Source organism: Cicer arietinum, chromosome 1 (genome assembly GCF_000331145.2).
Source record: "Cicer arietinum cultivar CDC Frontier isolate Library 1 chromosome 1, Cicar.CDCFrontier_v2.0, whole genome shotgun sequence".
Taxonomy (NCBI): Eukaryota; Viridiplantae; Streptophyta; class Magnoliopsida; order Fabales; family Fabaceae; genus Cicer; species Cicer arietinum.
In genome coordinates, this window is record NC_021160.2 from 3,041,972 (window position 1) to 3,060,350 (window position 18,379).

The following is an 18,379-nucleotide window of genomic DNA, read 5'->3' on the forward strand; positions in this document are numbered from 1 at the left end:
TTTCAAAGGGAAAACCACTTAGGACGAGTCGTCTTAGCCCTGGTGGGCCAGATCCAAGGCATCATTAACTAAGAATGTGTTTAAATTAACAGTTAATTCTCTGAAATGACGGTGACACTGTAATTTGAATTTGATAATGCTTCAAATGCACATTAGAATGTTGTGAATTTGTCAAACTCATTGACAGTCACAAACATGCGCGAATAATCTTTAGACCAATCGATGACAATTTAGACTCGTTATTAATTACGAGAGGGGAAAGGAAGAATTAAATCTTCACTTCCTATTTATCTGTATTTTTATTTTTAATATAACATGTTCCATAAAATAGTTTTTCTGTCTTTTTTTAAGTGTTAATATCAATGCAGTGATTACCAACAAAGGCATATTCTTTTCATTTCTTTACTATATTTGACTAAGTGTGCCCATCTATATATTAAATGAGCCAAGATCGATGGGATGTTAAGTGATGTAATCCTTTAAATATAAATCAAAATCAAAATTTGGACAAATTACACTATAGACTCTTGTCAAGAAAATAAGAGAAAGATAGACACATTATAGACAATTGTGCATATGCATTATGTTATGACAAATTAAGTCTATTGTTCATCTACACTCATAATATCTATATACTCATTTAACACTTTATTTTTTTATATATCACTTTTTCTATTATATCAGTATCATATCATATTTATCGCATTGTTTTCTCAATTTATTTCTCACTCAAGATGTCTAAGGAGTGTTTAGTATCCACAAAGTTGTTTTCTATATCCTTACAAGAGAAAGTCTTGTGTGGATATAAAATTTAGACACACTCTCTTAAAAAATAGTTGAAAAAAAATAATTAAATAATATTTATTTTAAAAATAATTAATTAATATGTATAGTTTTTATGTGTGTGCCTAAATAATACTTATTTGGGGTTGTGTTCATACAAATATTTTTCATAATTAATTAATTATTTTGTTATAAGATTAAGAAGATTAACTTTTACATATATTTTATTTTAATTTTATTTTTTTCCTTATAATTTTAGTATAGTATTTGCTTGATTTAAATTGATATATTAGTTTCGATTCATTAAATATTCAGTCAATAATTTGATCGTCAATACTATAAATCTAGATATCTGAATATTTTAATTTAACGATGTTAAATTTGTAATGTCATTTTTTATGTAATCTACTAATTTAAATGAATGAGTATCTTCTAAAAAACCCATTAATTTCAATCTACAATACATTTACTTATTGGTTTCATATAGTATATATGAAGTAAGTATGAAAGAAAATGATAATTAAGAGAGTAATTTTTTTTTTAATCAAAATAAAGGTTGACATAGAGTTTGAGTTCAACTAATTTAAGGTAAGACATAAAGGATTTAGGAAATTTGAAGAAGTCAAATTTAAATTCCAATAAAAGAGGGAGAAAATAACATAACAATTAATATAAATAAATGATAACAAATACCTTTATATATTAAGAAACTAAGTATATAATATGTGTCTTGAAATTTTTATATTTAATTTCTCAAAATTTAAAAGTTACTATTTTTCAAATCAAAATTTATATATCTAAATTTCTTCCATGTGTCAGGAGACTACTTATTAGCAAGATATATATATATATATATATATATATATATATATAATTGCTCATGTGATATATTAACTTAATTTCAGATAACACTCCAGTCTTTTATCTTTTTTTTATTTTTTGATTTAGTCTTTTATTTAATTTTAAATAATAATTTGATCGTTCATATCTTAAAATGTTAACAATGTTATAATTTCTTTACAAAAACTTAAAAAAATCATCAAAATTTTCAAACAAAACCCATAAAATTCAATATCAATTTTAAGAAAATGCATATATTCATCAAATGCATAACTCAAATATTCAAATAAACTCATATTTTAATCTCCAACATATCAAATAAAGAATGAAAATGTAAGTTTATTTGAAGATTTGAGTTATGATATTGATGAAATTTGCATTATATTGAAAATGATAATTAATTTTATGAGTTTTGTTTAAAATTTTTGTAAAAAATAACAACATTATTGACATTTTAATACATAAATATTAATGATCATATTATTACTTAAAATTAAATAAAAGACTAAATAAAAATAGGACCGAAATGTTGCCTAAAGTTAAATTAAAAGACGGTATATATATATATATGGTACGAAGGTAATGGCTCTCATGTGTTTTGAGTCTTTTGAGTTGGCTTGCACCCTCTTGTTTTATATATTTTCATTTTGAGTTAAATGGGCCACGGAAGTTTAAGCCTATAGCTTTATTTGGACAATATTTTAGCACTATAGCCTATTCTTAGTGGTTTCGTTTGAGTTATATAAATGATGGTTCAATCTTTATGACGCCTAGCTACAGTTTAAGTTAACGGCGCGCCATGTTTTGATTATGTCCTAAGGCATGTTTGGTAAGTTAGATAGGTTGGAATAAATAAATAAATAAATAATAATAAAGTACACAAACTTTCTTGAGCTTTGAATATTAGGTCAGCTTAAGCCAATTGATAGACAAATGTGAAAATGAAAACATATCTGTATCAAATGAGCATGAGATATTCACATTGTGGAATCTGAAAATTGAACAAAGATTTGCCTTTAGAGCAAGCAAATCGGCAAATTGACCAAGTCGTCAAATTTTATAACAGCTCCACTACTAGAGTCTAGAGAACTTAGAAAAAAAATGTGAACAGAGTACATCTATTAAAGTAAAAATTGTTTGAATTCGAGAAGTGATAGTAAAATATTGAGATAAAAACTATGTGTAGCATGACCTCTAGTTTTTCTTTTCGTCTATATATTAACGCTTGAATTTTAGTGTTCCATACCATAACCTAAGATTTTCATAAAAATCATCATCATATAAAAATGCTGAAATCGAAACAATGGTTCTGGATGTGCCTAATACTTGTGTTCCTCTCATTATCTTGTGGTGAATCTCGTCCTATGGAAACCCCAACGAGTTTAAAGAGCAATAGGGCCAAAGATTCACATTTTGGAGCCCATATTTCTAGACTGAGAAGCTGGTTTTCAGAAATACAAGAAAGCCCACATTTGCCTGGAAGACTTAGTCCTGAAGGCCCAGATCCAATGCATCATTGATTAAAAGGCCCATGAAAAATATATGACAATTTCTTCTCTCATCTCTTTGGATTCACAAAATGGTTTTTTTTATAATCAAAATATGCATCTGAATTAATCAATTTAAACATGTTAATTGAGGATTTTTGAAACCAAAGGAAGTAAGAGAAGAATCCATCGAAATACATAGTCTAGTTATGAATTATAGTTACTGGCCTTGTATTAGAAACTAGCATAATTACATGTGATTTGCACGGGTTCTTGAAATATAACAAAATATTCATCATTATCATATTAATTACTTATATATTTTTTGTAATGTGATATATTTTAATAATTTCAAGAGTAACTACTTAAAGTTACTTCAAATCACGACCCTTCATTTTAATAATAATTTACGATTGCTATTAATTACTAATAGTACCTATTGTAAAAAAATTATATTCTTCTTCCTAACGCTTCGAATGAAGGCAACCGACGACTCACGATTCTGCAAAAGCCTCCACGGTATCAGTATGAGAAAATATATATATCTCGCTGAGATTTATATGTGCTTATAGCTACAGATATATTAATATTTTCATTAATACATTTTGCATATACGATGTTATTGATTGTTTGTAATTATTTTACATGTAATAAGTTAGAAAACTATATATATATATATATATATATATATATATATATATTTTTTTTTTTTTAAGTAGAAAACAATCAAATTACATTATTACCAGTAAACTAGATAACCTTAAAATGTAAGATTTATTGAACATGATGAAAATAAAGAATAATGTATTTAAAAAGAGAGGATGAATAAAGAAAGTAATGAGATGAAGAATAATAATTTTAGTTTTTTGAATACGTAATCACATACATAGGGCTCAAATGATAAGTATTCACTTATTATTATATTAATAAAATTTAAAATGTGATAATATACACGCTATTGTTATCATGTGATAAAATTAAATTGATTAATTAGCTATAGTAAAATATAAATATATCTTCCTCTCAAGAAAAAATATATCTAATAAAGTAATTATATGAAATAACTTTTTTTTATATATATTATAAAATAACTTGAAAGACCAATCAACAATTTTTATATGTATTTTACAAAATTGTAAATATTTGAATTCAAACCAATTATTTTTTATAGATCTAAAAATTAAAATTATCACCAAAATTAAACATATTATATTAATTAAAAATATTTTATATATAATTTATTTTACAGTAACCACAATAAAATTTAACAAGATCTGCAGCTGAATTTAACGCTCAAGTTTGTAGCTTACGTGGATTCACAGCAAAAATACACAAGAATTGACCGTGCAATGCAGATGTAAACAATTGACAATTCTTTGACTCTAGTATGACCATAATATGCAAAACTCTCATAAAAAATCTATTGTCTATTTGGGTCACAGCTATCCAAAAATAATTTTGAATAAATAATTTATAAAGATAATAAAAATAATTTAAATTTAAAGTAAATTAACTATAAGTAAGTTATTTTTGGATATATGTATATATATACCCAGTACACACATACATCCACAAAATAGTTGAACACAAATTTAAAGTTAAAAATCACTTCAAATAAAAAAAAAAATTAAATCTCAACTTCGAAGACAAATATTTCTCCTCCAAAATATCAAAAGAAAAATTGTAAATCAAATTTATGTTTCTAAAATCATTTCGGTACATCCACTTAGGCTGCATCATAAATTCTAGATGTGTTTCTTATGTCACATCACCTCAGATGATGCTGAGAATTCACTTGAACATGAACCAAACTTCCAACATGAAATGAGATCTGACTTCATATCCAAATGCATGGTTTTATTTAACAGAATTGTGAGAGGGTGTAAAATGCATCTAACAATTGCATTATTATACAAACAGTTCAAACTTCAAATTGTTTCACTGACACTAAACATAGAGAAATATGTAATACTTTCAGAGAGGAAAAACATATATCCCTCACCCAATGTATTGTTTACATATATATCTTAATAATAATGACAACAGAACAATAATTTCACAAAAGGATTACCCCTTTTGCACTATATCTATCATCCTGTTACTAAAGAAATGCCTTCATGGGGTCATTAGGGTCAATATCACCTATAAGAGGGAGATCAACTGGCATAGATTCTATATTTAAACCTCCTTCTCTCAGTTTTCTGATTATTTCATGAAAGACAAGTTGATTCCCTTCATTTGTCAGATGCAAACCGTCACTGCATTTCATCGAACAAAATCGCATATTCATATCAAGTCAGCAATGAAAACTTCACATGCTTTTATATTATACAGTGATGACAATTCAACAAAGATTCAGATTCAGATAAGTTAGAAGACAAAGCCATCACGTTCATTAGTATTTTAAATTTAATGGTAAATAGTATATACTGTTTACATCAAGACTTCCAAATGCTATAAGCAAAGATTAACAAAGAAGGTAAAAAAATTTAGAAACCTTAAATAGACTTTTCTCCAGTGAGGGAACCGTTGCATTTCGGTCCAGAGATCAATGAAAGGAATTTGACATTCAGTGGCCACAGCAATGCATGCTTTAGCATATTCACCAGCAGCTTCATTTGTCCTTTCAGGAAGACCCTCTGGATTGTCCACATACGGATATCTGCAAAAGACCCTCAATAGCATTATATATCTAAGTATATGTTTACTTTTGCATTTATCTATTGTTCAGTGGAATTCCGGCAGCAAAACAAACATAGGCTAAATCTCGCAAACAAAGACAACCTTATATAATCAGTGACAACATGAAGGACATAAGGCCAATAAAACAGTACCTAAGTCGTGCATCTTCATCAATGGGAGGAGGAGTTATTAAGATAACATGAGTTGTGGGCCATCGTTTCTGAAATTCAAAGGAAATTTGCAATATCCAATTATACCATTTATACAAGAGGCCTAGAATTGAAATAAAAACAAATATTGATTTACATATTATTATAAAGAAATATGAAGCAATCTCCTCTAGAACTGCAAGGCATGCATGTAACTGTTACTGCTTCATGTTACCATAAAGCTGATTCTAAACTACCCGATCTAGAAAACAATGAAGTTTGACGTGCTGCAAATGATTGGTAATTGTTGGGTGTCAACCTAGTTTGGATCACAATCGTTATAGTGATGTCTTTGCATGCGATCATTCAGATACAAAAAAATTAATCTAGAAAACTATATGAATTCAAAAAATAGTGAGGGCAGGTTTCTTTTGGTGATGCTCAAATGTAATTTAGGTCTTAACATTTTGTGATAACTTTTATCCCAAGTGAAAATATTAAAAGAAAGTGCCATGATAAAAGTGAATCATTGATATCTGGCATTTTATATGTTAAAGTTTATATAACAGCTTCAAGTCACAATGTCCAAGGTCGGTATCTGGAATAAATTAAGAGACAATTAACTCTTGAGCTTTGCCTCCAAAAAGTGGAGGGGAATGTAATTATTTATTGAAGGTGTGAGAATGCAATAGACTACTCTATCCTTTTAAGTTACAAAATAAGACAATCACTGCGAGAGGACGAGCCTTGGACAATTACTTGTGTGACTTTTCCCAATCAACTTTTAACCTTTTCACCAATGAAGTCTAAACTAATATCTTCATCTATTCTTCCAAAAAGAATAAAGCATTACAGATCTGAATTTTAAATTTATAATATATTCATTTGATTTCAGGACGAGCCTTGGCGTTACAGTAAGGTTGCTATTTGCTACCTTGTGATCTAGAGGTTATTAAATTCCTAAAAATATACTGTTTGTAGGGGTAAGATTGCATACATCTACTTCCCTGGATCCTAACTAATGAAAGCTTCTTGCAATGAATTGCCCTTGTATATAACACACACTTATACATATACATATTAGGAGTGCTTTGATGGACCTACACAACATATAGTCCACTATGAATAAGTGCTTAAAAATCACCCCGAAACTTTAACGATGATCGATGACACTCCTCGGAAGTAGAAGTCCATGACCGTCTTTGACCTTACGGTTTAGACGGTGACTTGATTGGTGTCAACTCGTCGAGTTCAATTTTTAGAGACATGTGTCTGTTTCCCTTGTTTTTATTGAACAAACATCAATCAAGTCACTTTATCAAACCTGAGAATGAAGAGGGTCATGAACTTCTTCTATGAAACAACGCATAATGTCATTAGAGTTTTGAACAATTTTCAGGGGGCAAAGCACACTAGAATTTGCCTACATATGTATACATAATGGTCAACAACTTTCTTAATAGAAGCGTAAGCAATGATCAACCTATGGACCACACAAGAGTCAAAATACTATCCTTCAGGAACGTTCAACAGATATCTTAATCCTTAAAGAGAGGGGCCAGTCTTCCACTAACATGCATTCCTACCTAACAGGAACAGGTCATAATCGACCAAACCGAATGATATATAATTGCATGGGCGCCAAATAAAGACACTCTTAAAAAAGAAGACAATATTTATTTAGGTTGTGAAAACAACACTACACTATGATCCTACTCAATCCCCCAAAAAGAAAAACCAATAAAAAGTGGAGCTTTACACAAGCATCTCGTGCAAACTCCACTCATACAAACCCTTTTGGTGAGTGTATGTATTATTATTGATCACACACAAGTGGCCCTATAACCACACCAACTGCACGTGTGTTCATTTGACATATATCATCTAGGCTATTCTAACAGGGCCCCTTTTCTCCAATTCTATTCCTGAAACCCCACAACCAATATTTGACTACCCCAGTCGATAAATAAATGTACTACCTATATAAGACTCCATTAATTAAATCCCAAAAATCAAGAAGATCCTATATTTAATGACAAAGATAGAATTTGATAAAATTTAAGTGCATTTTCTTAGTGCTTTCAATGTTGTTACTAACTTCAAATATTCATAACTACATATGATTTCTTCAAATCTATAATTTTTTCTCAGTTTGTTTTAATCACGACAAAGTATATTTTAAGTTAGGAACAACACAAAAAACACTTACGAAAAACGCACAAAATTTTTGTCCTATACTAAATCATGATAGCTAGCTAGCAACGAACCCCACCAAATGACAAATAATTAATCATTTTGTTACATGCAATATACGCAACCATTTCAAAGCATTAAGCACGCTTATCAAACCCACAAGGGTCAAAACTAAATTTTAACTTAAAAAAGAACCCTTTTGTGCCACTAAACAACAGTGACCCTTTCCTGGGTTTCAACGCCATACATCTTTTACCTAATCATTTTGTAACGAAAAAGATGTTACTACAATATGAATATAGATTACCTTGAAGAATGAGACAATGGAACGAAGATTGTCCTTGTATTCATGGAGAGGTACGTTTTGAAAACCAGAGCATCTATTAGGAAGACAAGCGTCATTAGCCCCAAAGAAAACGGTCAAAGCAATTGGAGCAGTTAGAGTTCCAGCATCACCGCCATGTGAGAAAGGGAAAACCCTATCCAACACCTTAAGTGCCCATCTAGTGTTGTAACCACCATACCCTCTAAGCACCACATCAGCCTGTTACACAACACAAAAGAAACCCCATTTATATAAAGTTTCAAACATTACATTAAAATCGAAAAACCCATAACGAGAAAATAAAAAAGAAAACATGAAAGAGTGAATAGTATTATTATTATTATTATTATTGTTATTACCGTGCGAGAGAAATAGTTGGCAAGAGAAGCACCCCAACCTCCAAGATTGAAGGAATCCTCAGTGATTGAATCGCCGAAAAGATAAAACTTTGGTCTAGTCATGTTTGAGAGAAGTGTGTGGTGAATGGTAATGGTTGGTGGGTGTAGATGTAGAAAATGAAGGGATGGAAGATCCAGTAACTAAATAAATAGATTCAGTAGCGTCGATGCATTAATCAATGAATAAATAAATAAAGGTTATCCTCCTAATCAATTACTTTTTCGGTGGAAAAAGATTGCAATTTAAAAAATGAAGGCAACATATTGCAGTGGACGATCAAAAGAGACATGCCGATAGTGACATAACCAGACCGATAGATGGTCACACCAAGGATATCAGTCTATATGGTTAATAATAAACTTTTAATCGGACACTTGAATTTCATATCTCTCACTTTCACACCTTCTCCACAATTCTTGAAAAAATTAATTTAATTTCTATTATTTTCATTAAAAAATTAGACTTATCTTTTTACTTAATACACATATGAAATTTTGTTTTTCTAAAATTAGGATTAAGAATTAACACACTAAAAATTTGAAATTCCATTATGTAAAATATTAAAAACTCAAAAAATTTGTATGAAAAAAAAATTATATATACAAAATTTTCATAAACGAAAATTTTTATATATAAAAAAAATTTGTATATGGAAAATTTCATAAACAAAATATTCAATATATAAAAAAAAGACAGCCATTTTTATTTAAAACATCTGTATTCTTTAAGGATATATTTTTTATAATGGTATTTTTGGAAATTCATAAAAATAGGATAATATAGAGGTAGGAATTAAAATGTGTGACATAAAATCTAATTATTTGGGACTCTTTTAATCATTGTTCCGAGATCAGCCCAAGGCCCGATTCTTTCTTGCTTGTGCACACAAGTCCAACACTATTTGGTTCATAACGAAACTCAACAAACTTAAACCTTACACTATATGGTGTTGTTCTTACTTCTGACAGAGTAAAATGTATCCTTTTATAATTCAATATCTTTGACTTATATCACTCATATATTAACTTAAGTCTCAAAAAATTTGCAGGTACAACCTCCATTTCAAAATACAAAAAGATGTTTGGCGATTAAGTCTGATCATCCTTCTTAATCCAGTTCAAATCAATCATTGATATGAAATTCTTGATAATATTAAATCTCAATCTGATCATCCTTCTTAATCCAGTTCAAATCAATCATTGATATGAAACTCTTAATAATATTAAATCTCATTGTATATTTATTTAGTTGTAAAAATAATTTATAAAATTTATAAATTAATGTATCCAACAAATTGTTTTTTTTTATTATGCAACCCACGAATTTGGATCAAATATATGTTAAACAAAAGGAAGATACTTCTCTCCCTAAAAAAATTCAGTGTTTTTTTCGAATTTCAAAATTCAATTAATTGGTTAATGATGATGTCGAAAATTCCAATTCAATACTATTTTTTTACATTGTGAGTAAACATTGAAATGTTTGAAAAAAAAAGTATAATGGGCCGGTCACAAATTTAAAAAACATTTAGCCCGTTCTCTCTCCAAAGTGATATATTTTTCTTTTTTCATTTGAACCAGAACCTTTGACCAAAAAAAAAAAAAAAACCAGAACCAAAAACTGAACTGCTCTCACCGTAACTCAACCACAGACACCGAGCTCACCACCGCACACGCTGCCCCCAAAAAGGTTATTTCTAGTCTCCTTACTCTCTAATTTTCAGCACACAAAAACAACATTTCATATTATCAAATAATTCATATAAATGTACCCCTAACCCTAACCCTAAATTGATCTCCATTTTTCAATCATATTCTAAAAGATTATCTATTTTCTTTGTGATTAATCAAGTAATCGAGATGCTAGGAAAAGTGAGAAAGGTTTCAGCTCGTGGAGAAACAGTAGCAGCAAACTATGCTTTCGGTCCTTCTGAAGATGATGTAATTATCAAACACAGACTTCTCACACGTACAACAACCACTAGAGGTGAACCTCCATTGAAGAAGCTTCAGAAAAAGTTCACTTCTTTCGTTTCCGAGGTAGACAAAGAAGAAGATAACTACAATGACTGTGAAAAACTCGCCAGAGCTTTTTTGCAGGAACTTACCACATTTGAAATTCCTCTTTTGAAAAGCAAAGCAATTGTTGAGGCTAATGTTAGGGAGAAGGACAATTTCAATGAGTTGAAAGACGAAATGAATCGACAGATCTTGCAGGCGCAGGTTGATATTGAGGATCTTAAGAAGCAATTGGAAGAGAGTAAGGTTGATAGACGGCATAAAGAGGAGTGTGAGGCTATTAGGAAATTGATTGCTTTGCAGCCGCCGAGATCCGAGACGATGAAGGTTATAACGGAGTTGGAGAAAGAGATTGCAGCCTTGGATGCAGAGAATACCGCTGGTTCGAGATTGTTGGAGCTTCGGAAGAAGCAGTTTTCCCTTTTGTTGCATGTGGTATGTGCCAGATATTTAGTTTGGTTAATTGTTTATGCTATTATTTGTGTTCTTTTTGCTTCTTTGAAATTTGCAATGCAGGAATTTAATCAGAAGTTCAGCACAGCCTTAATGTTAGCTCTGTGCCTATCTATCTGTTAATGCTTAATTATCTCTTGCTCTTTCCAGATTATGTCTAGTGAATGACTGAATGCAGCCTTATGACTTATGAGTACCACTTTTCTATTGAGAAGATATTTTGGTTCTATTGCACAAGTAGCATATAGCAAATCATACTATTTTGAAATAGAGAAAATTATGTCAGATATGTGTTATTTTGATTATTATTCAGATGTAACAGTATTCAGATTAAACCACCATCATAAATGAAAAACTAAGAGCCCTAGTATTACTAGAATCCCGGGATTGACAACTATGTTTTCAGTACCATCCAAGTTTAAAAACTCAGTTTGAAATCAGCCACAAAAGAAAACTTCAAACACTTTAAAAACTCAGTTTCGTACAGCATGTGACTGAACTTTTAGTTGAAGAAGAACTCAATTTGCATATGAATTGCTTAAGTCAAAAAAGCAATGACGAAGTAAGAGTGAATGTAAAAACAAAAATAGAGAACATTATGCTAACAAAAAAGTAAAGAAAGCATGTAGGCTGACGGGTAGTACTTAGTAGTTGTGGCACAGTTGTCTGTAGACGGAAAGGTGGAACTCATGCATATTATTGGGAAAAACCCAAGTCCTACATAGAAAAGAGATAAGTCTTGAAATGTTTTTATAAAGAATGACACCTCTCACCTTATAGGCCAATTTTGTACAGATGAGTTAGACTCAATATAAAAACTTAATATGGCATCAAAGCTTATTGATCGAGCCATCTACCATTTATATCTACGCACCAAGCGCAATAGTGTTGGGCGTGAGGTGTATTGGGAAAAATCCAAGTCCCGCATTAAAAGGAGATAAAGCATGAAATGTCTTTATAAAGAGTGACACAGCCCACCTTATAAGCCGATGTTAAAAAATTTAGATTATATAATTGGTGATTGGGCTGAAAATTGTCCAACCAAGTAATCATATGAATACATTCATGGTAAAAATAAAATGCATCTTTCTTCATTTATTTGTTTTTGGAGTTTTTTACTGAGGACTTGAGTGTGAATGATATTGATGCCTTAGCTCCCTAATTTCCATAAGTAATAAATTTGACCGTGTGTTTTTCTCCAATGATAATAACCCACATTTGACATTTTGGAAAGAGTTCCGATTTCTCATTCTTAATCTTGATATAATTCAGTTATCACCAGTTTCCCTTTCTTGTATTTATTTATTGATTGATTTGTGTTGTGAATTATATATTTGCCTCTTTGTTGTGCTTATCTTTTGTTGCCAATACAAACTGAGTGTTTTTAATTTAATTCGAGTAATAGTGTTTCAGCGAGGCACTTTTGCTCAAAGATTTCACAATAAGTTATATATTTCCTATTTATCTCCTACTTCCAACATCACACGAACTTGTTCTTCCTGTATGTTCTGCTTTTCACTGGCTATGTTATGAACTGCAATTATCATGATGCCAAATTCTGGACACGTGGCATCCCTTATTTAGTTATTTTAATAATTTTGTCAATTCAAACGGTGACGACAATACTTATTCTCCTTCCTTATTCTTCTTGCAGGTGGATGAGTTGCAGAATACAATAGAGGAAGAGCAAAAGAGTTTAGTTGAAGAGATGAGAATAGCAACAGAGGAGCTTAAGAATGGGATGGATGATGCAAGTGGAGGGTCAGAAGCAATGGCAGTTGATCAATAACTAGATTGAAAGTCTCACTGTTGTAGCATCTCTTACACACAATTCAATCTTGGTGTTCTGTAACATATGTAAATGAAATATCAGTGTTATTATGCTGGTGCTTAGAACTTTGTAACACTCGAAGCATTTTGATTGGTGTATTCTATGACATTTTTTCTGATATATTTAACATCCTTGGGTCTTTTTTCACTTTTCCTTCTTCTTTTGATCGATTTTCATCCAAAGAATCTAGTATTTGTATGTGTATCACGAAGAAAACAATATGGGAATCGGATATGGCAATCCTAAAATAAATATTTGTTGCTAGCTCAAAGGGTGACAATGGCGGTTTCAATTTTTTGGTGGTGGGGGAAGTTTTTCTTGGGAATGGTACAATATCAACAATGAGGCTAAATGATCCTAAGAGTAAACAATTTGAGGCACATTGCAACTGTTACAATTTTTTTGTCTATATAGACTAAACTTAAACATGTAAAATTTACCCTTTTCCTTTATATTATTAAATTGAATTGAACTTCCTTTATATTATTAAATTAAATTGAACTGAACTGAATGGTCTAAAAATTTTAAAAACCTTAAAAAGAATCTTAATTTTGAAACATTTGAGTTTGGGATAAATAATAAACAAAAATATTCAATTTCTAGATCAATGGTTACTCAAGATGCTTGATTTTTTATTTTAAGTAAAAGATAAAAGACTAATTTAAAAAGAAGAAAACAATCAAATAACTTAAGTACTACAATTAAGTAAAATAAAAGATTAAAATTATAATTTTACCATTATTTTATTTTCTCATTTTGGCTCACGGTAGTAGATGTGAAAAAATAGGGTAAAATGATTTTATTTTTTTAAGATTAATTTCTATGTATTCATTAATTTTTTTTTTTACAACTCAATCAAATTACACCATAATGTTACTTTTCAAGGTAATATCTGAAATATTTAGTTACTATTTAGTAAAAAAATGTTATTACTAAAATATTTCTAAAAAACATACATGAGTGATTGGATCGGATGGGTAACAAAATAAATATAAATGAACGAAGTAATTACAAAGCACAACTCTGGTGACAAATACCTCTTTCGATTTATCTGTCAACAATATCAGACCCGATTTGCGCTGTGGCAATGTCAAATGTCAATGAGAAAAGATGAACAATGGAATATTCAGACCTTTCTTCTTGTCTCGTAGCTTCCATAGTTCACTGATATCCCCACATCAACCATTTCTTCAAAACCATGATTTCATTCCTCACTCTTCCTTTTTATCAAACACACTCCAACATTACATTTATTCCCAAACTCCTTCCCACGGCCAAAAAATCCATTCCCACATCCTCAAAACTGGGTTTGTTCCAAACACAAACATTTCAATCAAACTACTTATACTCTACTTGAAATCTAATTCATTAAGATACGCACGCCAGGTGTTTGATGATTTGCATGACAAAACTTTGTCTGCTTATAATTATATGATTGGTGGCTATCTCAAACAAGGGCAGGTTGATGAATCACTTGGTTTGGTTCATAGGCTTTTGATGTCTGGGGAAAAGCCTGATGGGTTTACTTTTTCGATGATTTTAAAGGTGTCTACTTTGGGTGTTAATGTTGGGATGCTCGGTGATCTTGGAAGAATGGTACATACCCAGATTCTTAAATGTGATGTTGAGAAAGATGATGTTCTTTGTACAGCATTGATTGACTCTTATGTTAAGAATGGGAGGGTTGGTTATGCAAGGACTGTTTTTGATGTGATGTCGGAGAAGAATGTTATATCTTCAACGTCACTCATCTCTGGTTACATGAATACAGGCTATTTCAATGACGCTGAATGTATATTTCAGAAAACATTGGATAAGGATGTTGTGGTGTTTAATGCTATGATTGAAGGTTACAGCAAAATACCTGAATATGCCGTGAGATCTCTTAAAGTTTACATTGACATGCAACGGTTTAACTTTAGGCCGAATGTTTCCACATTTGCTAGCATAATTGGTGCTTGTTCCGTGCTTGCAGAATTTGAAATTGGGCAACAAGTTCAAAATCAGCTTATGAAGACACCTTTTTTTGCAGACATAAAATTAGGAAGTGCCCTTATAGATATGTATTCCAAATGCGGTAGAGTTGTAGATGCTCGAAGAGTTTTTGACCACATGCTTGAGAAGAATGTTTTTTCATGGACATCTATGATTGACGGATATGGGAAGAATGGGTTTCCTGAGGAAGCACTTGAGCTATTTAGAAAGATGCGGATAGAATACCGCATTGCACCCAATTTCGTGACGTTCCTTAGTGCTCTCTCAGCTTGTGCACATGCTGGACTTGTGGACAAGGGTTGGGAGATCTTTCAAAGTATGGAAAATGAATATATGCTGAAGCCGGGGATGGAGCATTATGCTTGCATGGTTGATCTGTTAGGACGAGCAGGGAGGCTAAATCAGGCTTGGGAGTTTGCCATGAGGATACCCGAGAGACCAAATTCAGATGTGTGGGCTGCTTTACTTAGTGCATGCAGACTCCACGGTAATATTGAGATGGCAAAATTAGCTGCAAGTGAGATTTTCAAGCTGAACGCTAATGGAAGACCGGGGGCATATGTTGCACTATCTAATACATTGGCAGATGCTGGGAAATGGGATAGTGTAAGTGAGCTTAGAGAAGTAATGAAGGAGAGAGGAATATCTAAGGACACTGCCTGCAGTTGGGTTGGAGCTAATAGTGTTTGTTAGTTCTTATGATGTGTTCAAAGATGAGCAAAATCATTTTTTTTTATCAAATGAGTTGATTCTTATTGATTACTGTGCTTCTAACTATAATGTAAACTATTAAAAGAAATATATGAAATGAGATGTTCATTAGCGGAGAAGCAACAATGTTTCTGGGAGGTAATTTGCCGAGAGTATGGTTCAAGGAGGTTAATCCTAATTGACCCAAAAGAAGGGAAATCATTAAGCAGAAGTATTGATTATTTTGAACAAGGTTGAAGCCAAATCCTGCTGCTTAAAAGAGTTGTTTTTTTTGCATAGGTAGACATTGATTATGACCAGCCACTGAATGATTAGAAGGTGGGAGACTAAAAATTTAACTGGTTCATATACCTATGGCTTTGCCTTTTTTGGTTGTCTAAGATATCTCTAGTCAGATGTCACAGAGTAATCCTTCTAAGTACATAGTTTATTTAAAAGGTTGACCTCTCCCGGAAATAGATGACAAAATGAGCGAGTACATTTTAATTTGAACCAGATCACAGTTTATAATTTTATAAGAATTTACTGTATTGATTTCAATTATTGATACAATATGGTGTAAGTACCTTGTTTTTAATCTTTGATAACAAATCTTAGCATGGGCAATGCAGAGACATGACATCACATGATTGGATTTGTAATTTCAATGTCTGACTTAAGTTTCCGAAAAGATAAAATAAGAGAAAACTGATGGGGACAAAGAAGGAATTGATGAGGTGTCTAGTGGGACACATAGTGCACCTAAGGTATGGAGAGTGTATGTTAGAAAATCCAAGAAAGGTGAGCTGGCCCCATCACGTATATAGGGGAGAGAGGTTGGTAAGGAGGGGATAACAAATTCTGTTAATTGTTAGTGGAGAGAAGATTCTCTCTTATTGAAGTGAGCATAGCTCTCAGGAGTAAAAGGAAGGCTTGTTTCATTTGCTCAATTTTCCTTTATCATCAATAAAATATACTACCATATGTTGATTAATCTCTCATTAATTCTTATTGCCGCATTTATAAATTGAGGACCTATCAATTTGGTCCGACCTGCCGGATACATTACAAGCCAGTGAGTGTACGAATTTTTTGGTGAATGCCCCCGAAAAAGAAGATGGAAAACAAGGTTCATGCTTGGAGAACCGAATGTCAACTCTGGAGGTTGCAATTGCTAAGATGCGAGTTCAAGCTGCTGCAGATCAAGAAAGGCTCATCTCGCTCATCACTCAAATCACTCCAAGCAAGGACATCGGTGATTCTGTAAAACAGAAGGGTGATGGAGACTCGAATCACGCTGAAGAAGAGCAAATCATGAAGCTGATCCAGAAGATGCAAGGAGAAAAGCTTGACGAATTCCGTTAATCAGTAAAGAAGATTGAACTCCCAATGTTCACCGGTGATGACCCTGCCGGTTGGATTGCTCGAGCGCAGGTCTATTTTCGAGTGCAAGATACGAGTCCTGAGATCAAGGTTAGTTTGGCTCAACTCTGTATGGAAGGATCTACCATCCATTTTTTCAAAGCGCTTGTTGAAGATGAGATTGATCTGACCTGAGAAGTTTTCAAAGATGCGTTGTTGGAAAGGTACGGTGGTCTCAGTGATGGGAGCGTGTTTGAGCAACTCTCGTCGTTGAAGCAGGAAGACGGTGTGGAGGAATACATCAAGGAGTTCGAGAGGTTAGTTGCACAGGTAGGTCGTTTACCAGAAGCTCAATTTGTTGGGTATTTCATTCATGGCCTCCGTGATGGGATACGAGGAAGAGTTCGTAGCCTCAAAGCGCTAGGTTCAATCTCACGTGCGAAGCTGATGAATCTAGCACGTGTTGTGGAAGCGGAGGTACAGGAAAAAGGGATTGGTTGGAATGGGCCTCGTGATTATAGGCCTAAAGGATCCGAGTCAGGTTTTACTTATAGATCTAACCCTAATTTTGGAACCGGGTCAACTCAACCGGGTTGAGCTCAAAACAGCGATTGGGTCGTAGTCAAGGGATCCAATGACGACAGAGAGAAAGGAGGAAACAGGTCGAATCAGAAGTTTGCCAACCGTCAAGACTCACAACGATTTGTTCCCCGTGATCGTAGGATCCGTCATATCTCAGCCCACGAGATTGCAGAAAGACGGCAGAAAAACCTGTGTTTTAAGTGCGGTGGCGCCTATCATCCTCGTCACCAATGCCCAGATTGCCAGCTTCGTGTAATGGTGATGGAGGAGGACGACGGCGACGAAATGCAAGTCCTCGCAGCTGATACAGAGGAGGAAGATGGAGAAGGAGTTGAACTCAGCATTATGAGTTTGGCTCAGATTGATAATTCGAGTCCCAGGGAGTTAGGGAATGTGTGCACCATCAAGTTAAAAGGTCGAGTGCAAGGAGTACCCTTGTTGGTGTTGGTAGACAGCGGTGCGACACATAATTTCATTTCGCACAAGTTGGTGAGGTCAATGGGATGGCCAGTGGAGGGAACTACTCCTCTCAATGTCAAAATGGGGGATGGGTTTAAAGTGGTGGCACAAGGAGTTTGCAGGAAATTGGT

General features: G+C 32.5%; 3 protein-coding genes across 3 annotated transcripts; 2 read left to right on the plus strand and 1 right to left on the minus strand.

Moving 5' to 3' along the window:
* Window positions 1-4,998: 4,998 nt before the first annotated feature.
* On the minus strand, window positions 4,999-9,209 carry LOC101495155 (GDSL esterase/lipase At5g45920). The gene is made up of 5 exons (XM_004485815.4): window positions 8,819-9,209; window positions 8,442-8,678; window positions 5,945-6,012; window positions 5,608-5,772; window positions 4,999-5,368 (listed from the first exon to the last, which is right to left on the minus strand). The coding sequence occupies exons 1-5, from the start codon at window positions 8,918-8,920 to the stop codon at window positions 5,212-5,214; spliced, it is 729 nt and encodes a 242-aa protein (XP_004485872.1). The 5' UTR covers window positions 8,921-9,209; the 3' UTR covers window positions 4,999-5,211.
* Window positions 9,210-10,403: 1,194 nt separating this feature from the next.
* LOC101495479 (THO complex subunit 7A-like) lies at window positions 10,404-13,307 on the plus strand. The gene is made up of 3 exons (XM_004485817.4): window positions 10,404-10,547; window positions 10,710-11,311; window positions 12,984-13,307. The coding sequence occupies exons 2-3, from the start codon at window positions 10,718-10,720 to the stop codon at window positions 13,116-13,118; spliced, it is 729 nt and encodes a 242-aa protein (XP_004485874.1). The 5' UTR covers window positions 10,404-10,547; window positions 10,710-10,717; the 3' UTR covers window positions 13,119-13,307.
* Window positions 13,308-14,139: 832 nt separating this feature from the next.
* On the plus strand, window positions 14,140-16,376 carry LOC101496016 (pentatricopeptide repeat-containing protein At1g28690, mitochondrial). The gene has a single exon (XM_004485818.4). The coding sequence runs from the start codon at window positions 14,271-14,273 to the stop codon at window positions 15,846-15,848; it is 1,578 nt and encodes a 525-aa protein (XP_004485875.1). The 5' UTR covers window positions 14,140-14,270; the 3' UTR covers window positions 15,849-16,376.
* Window positions 16,377-18,379: the final 2,003 nt, after the last annotated feature.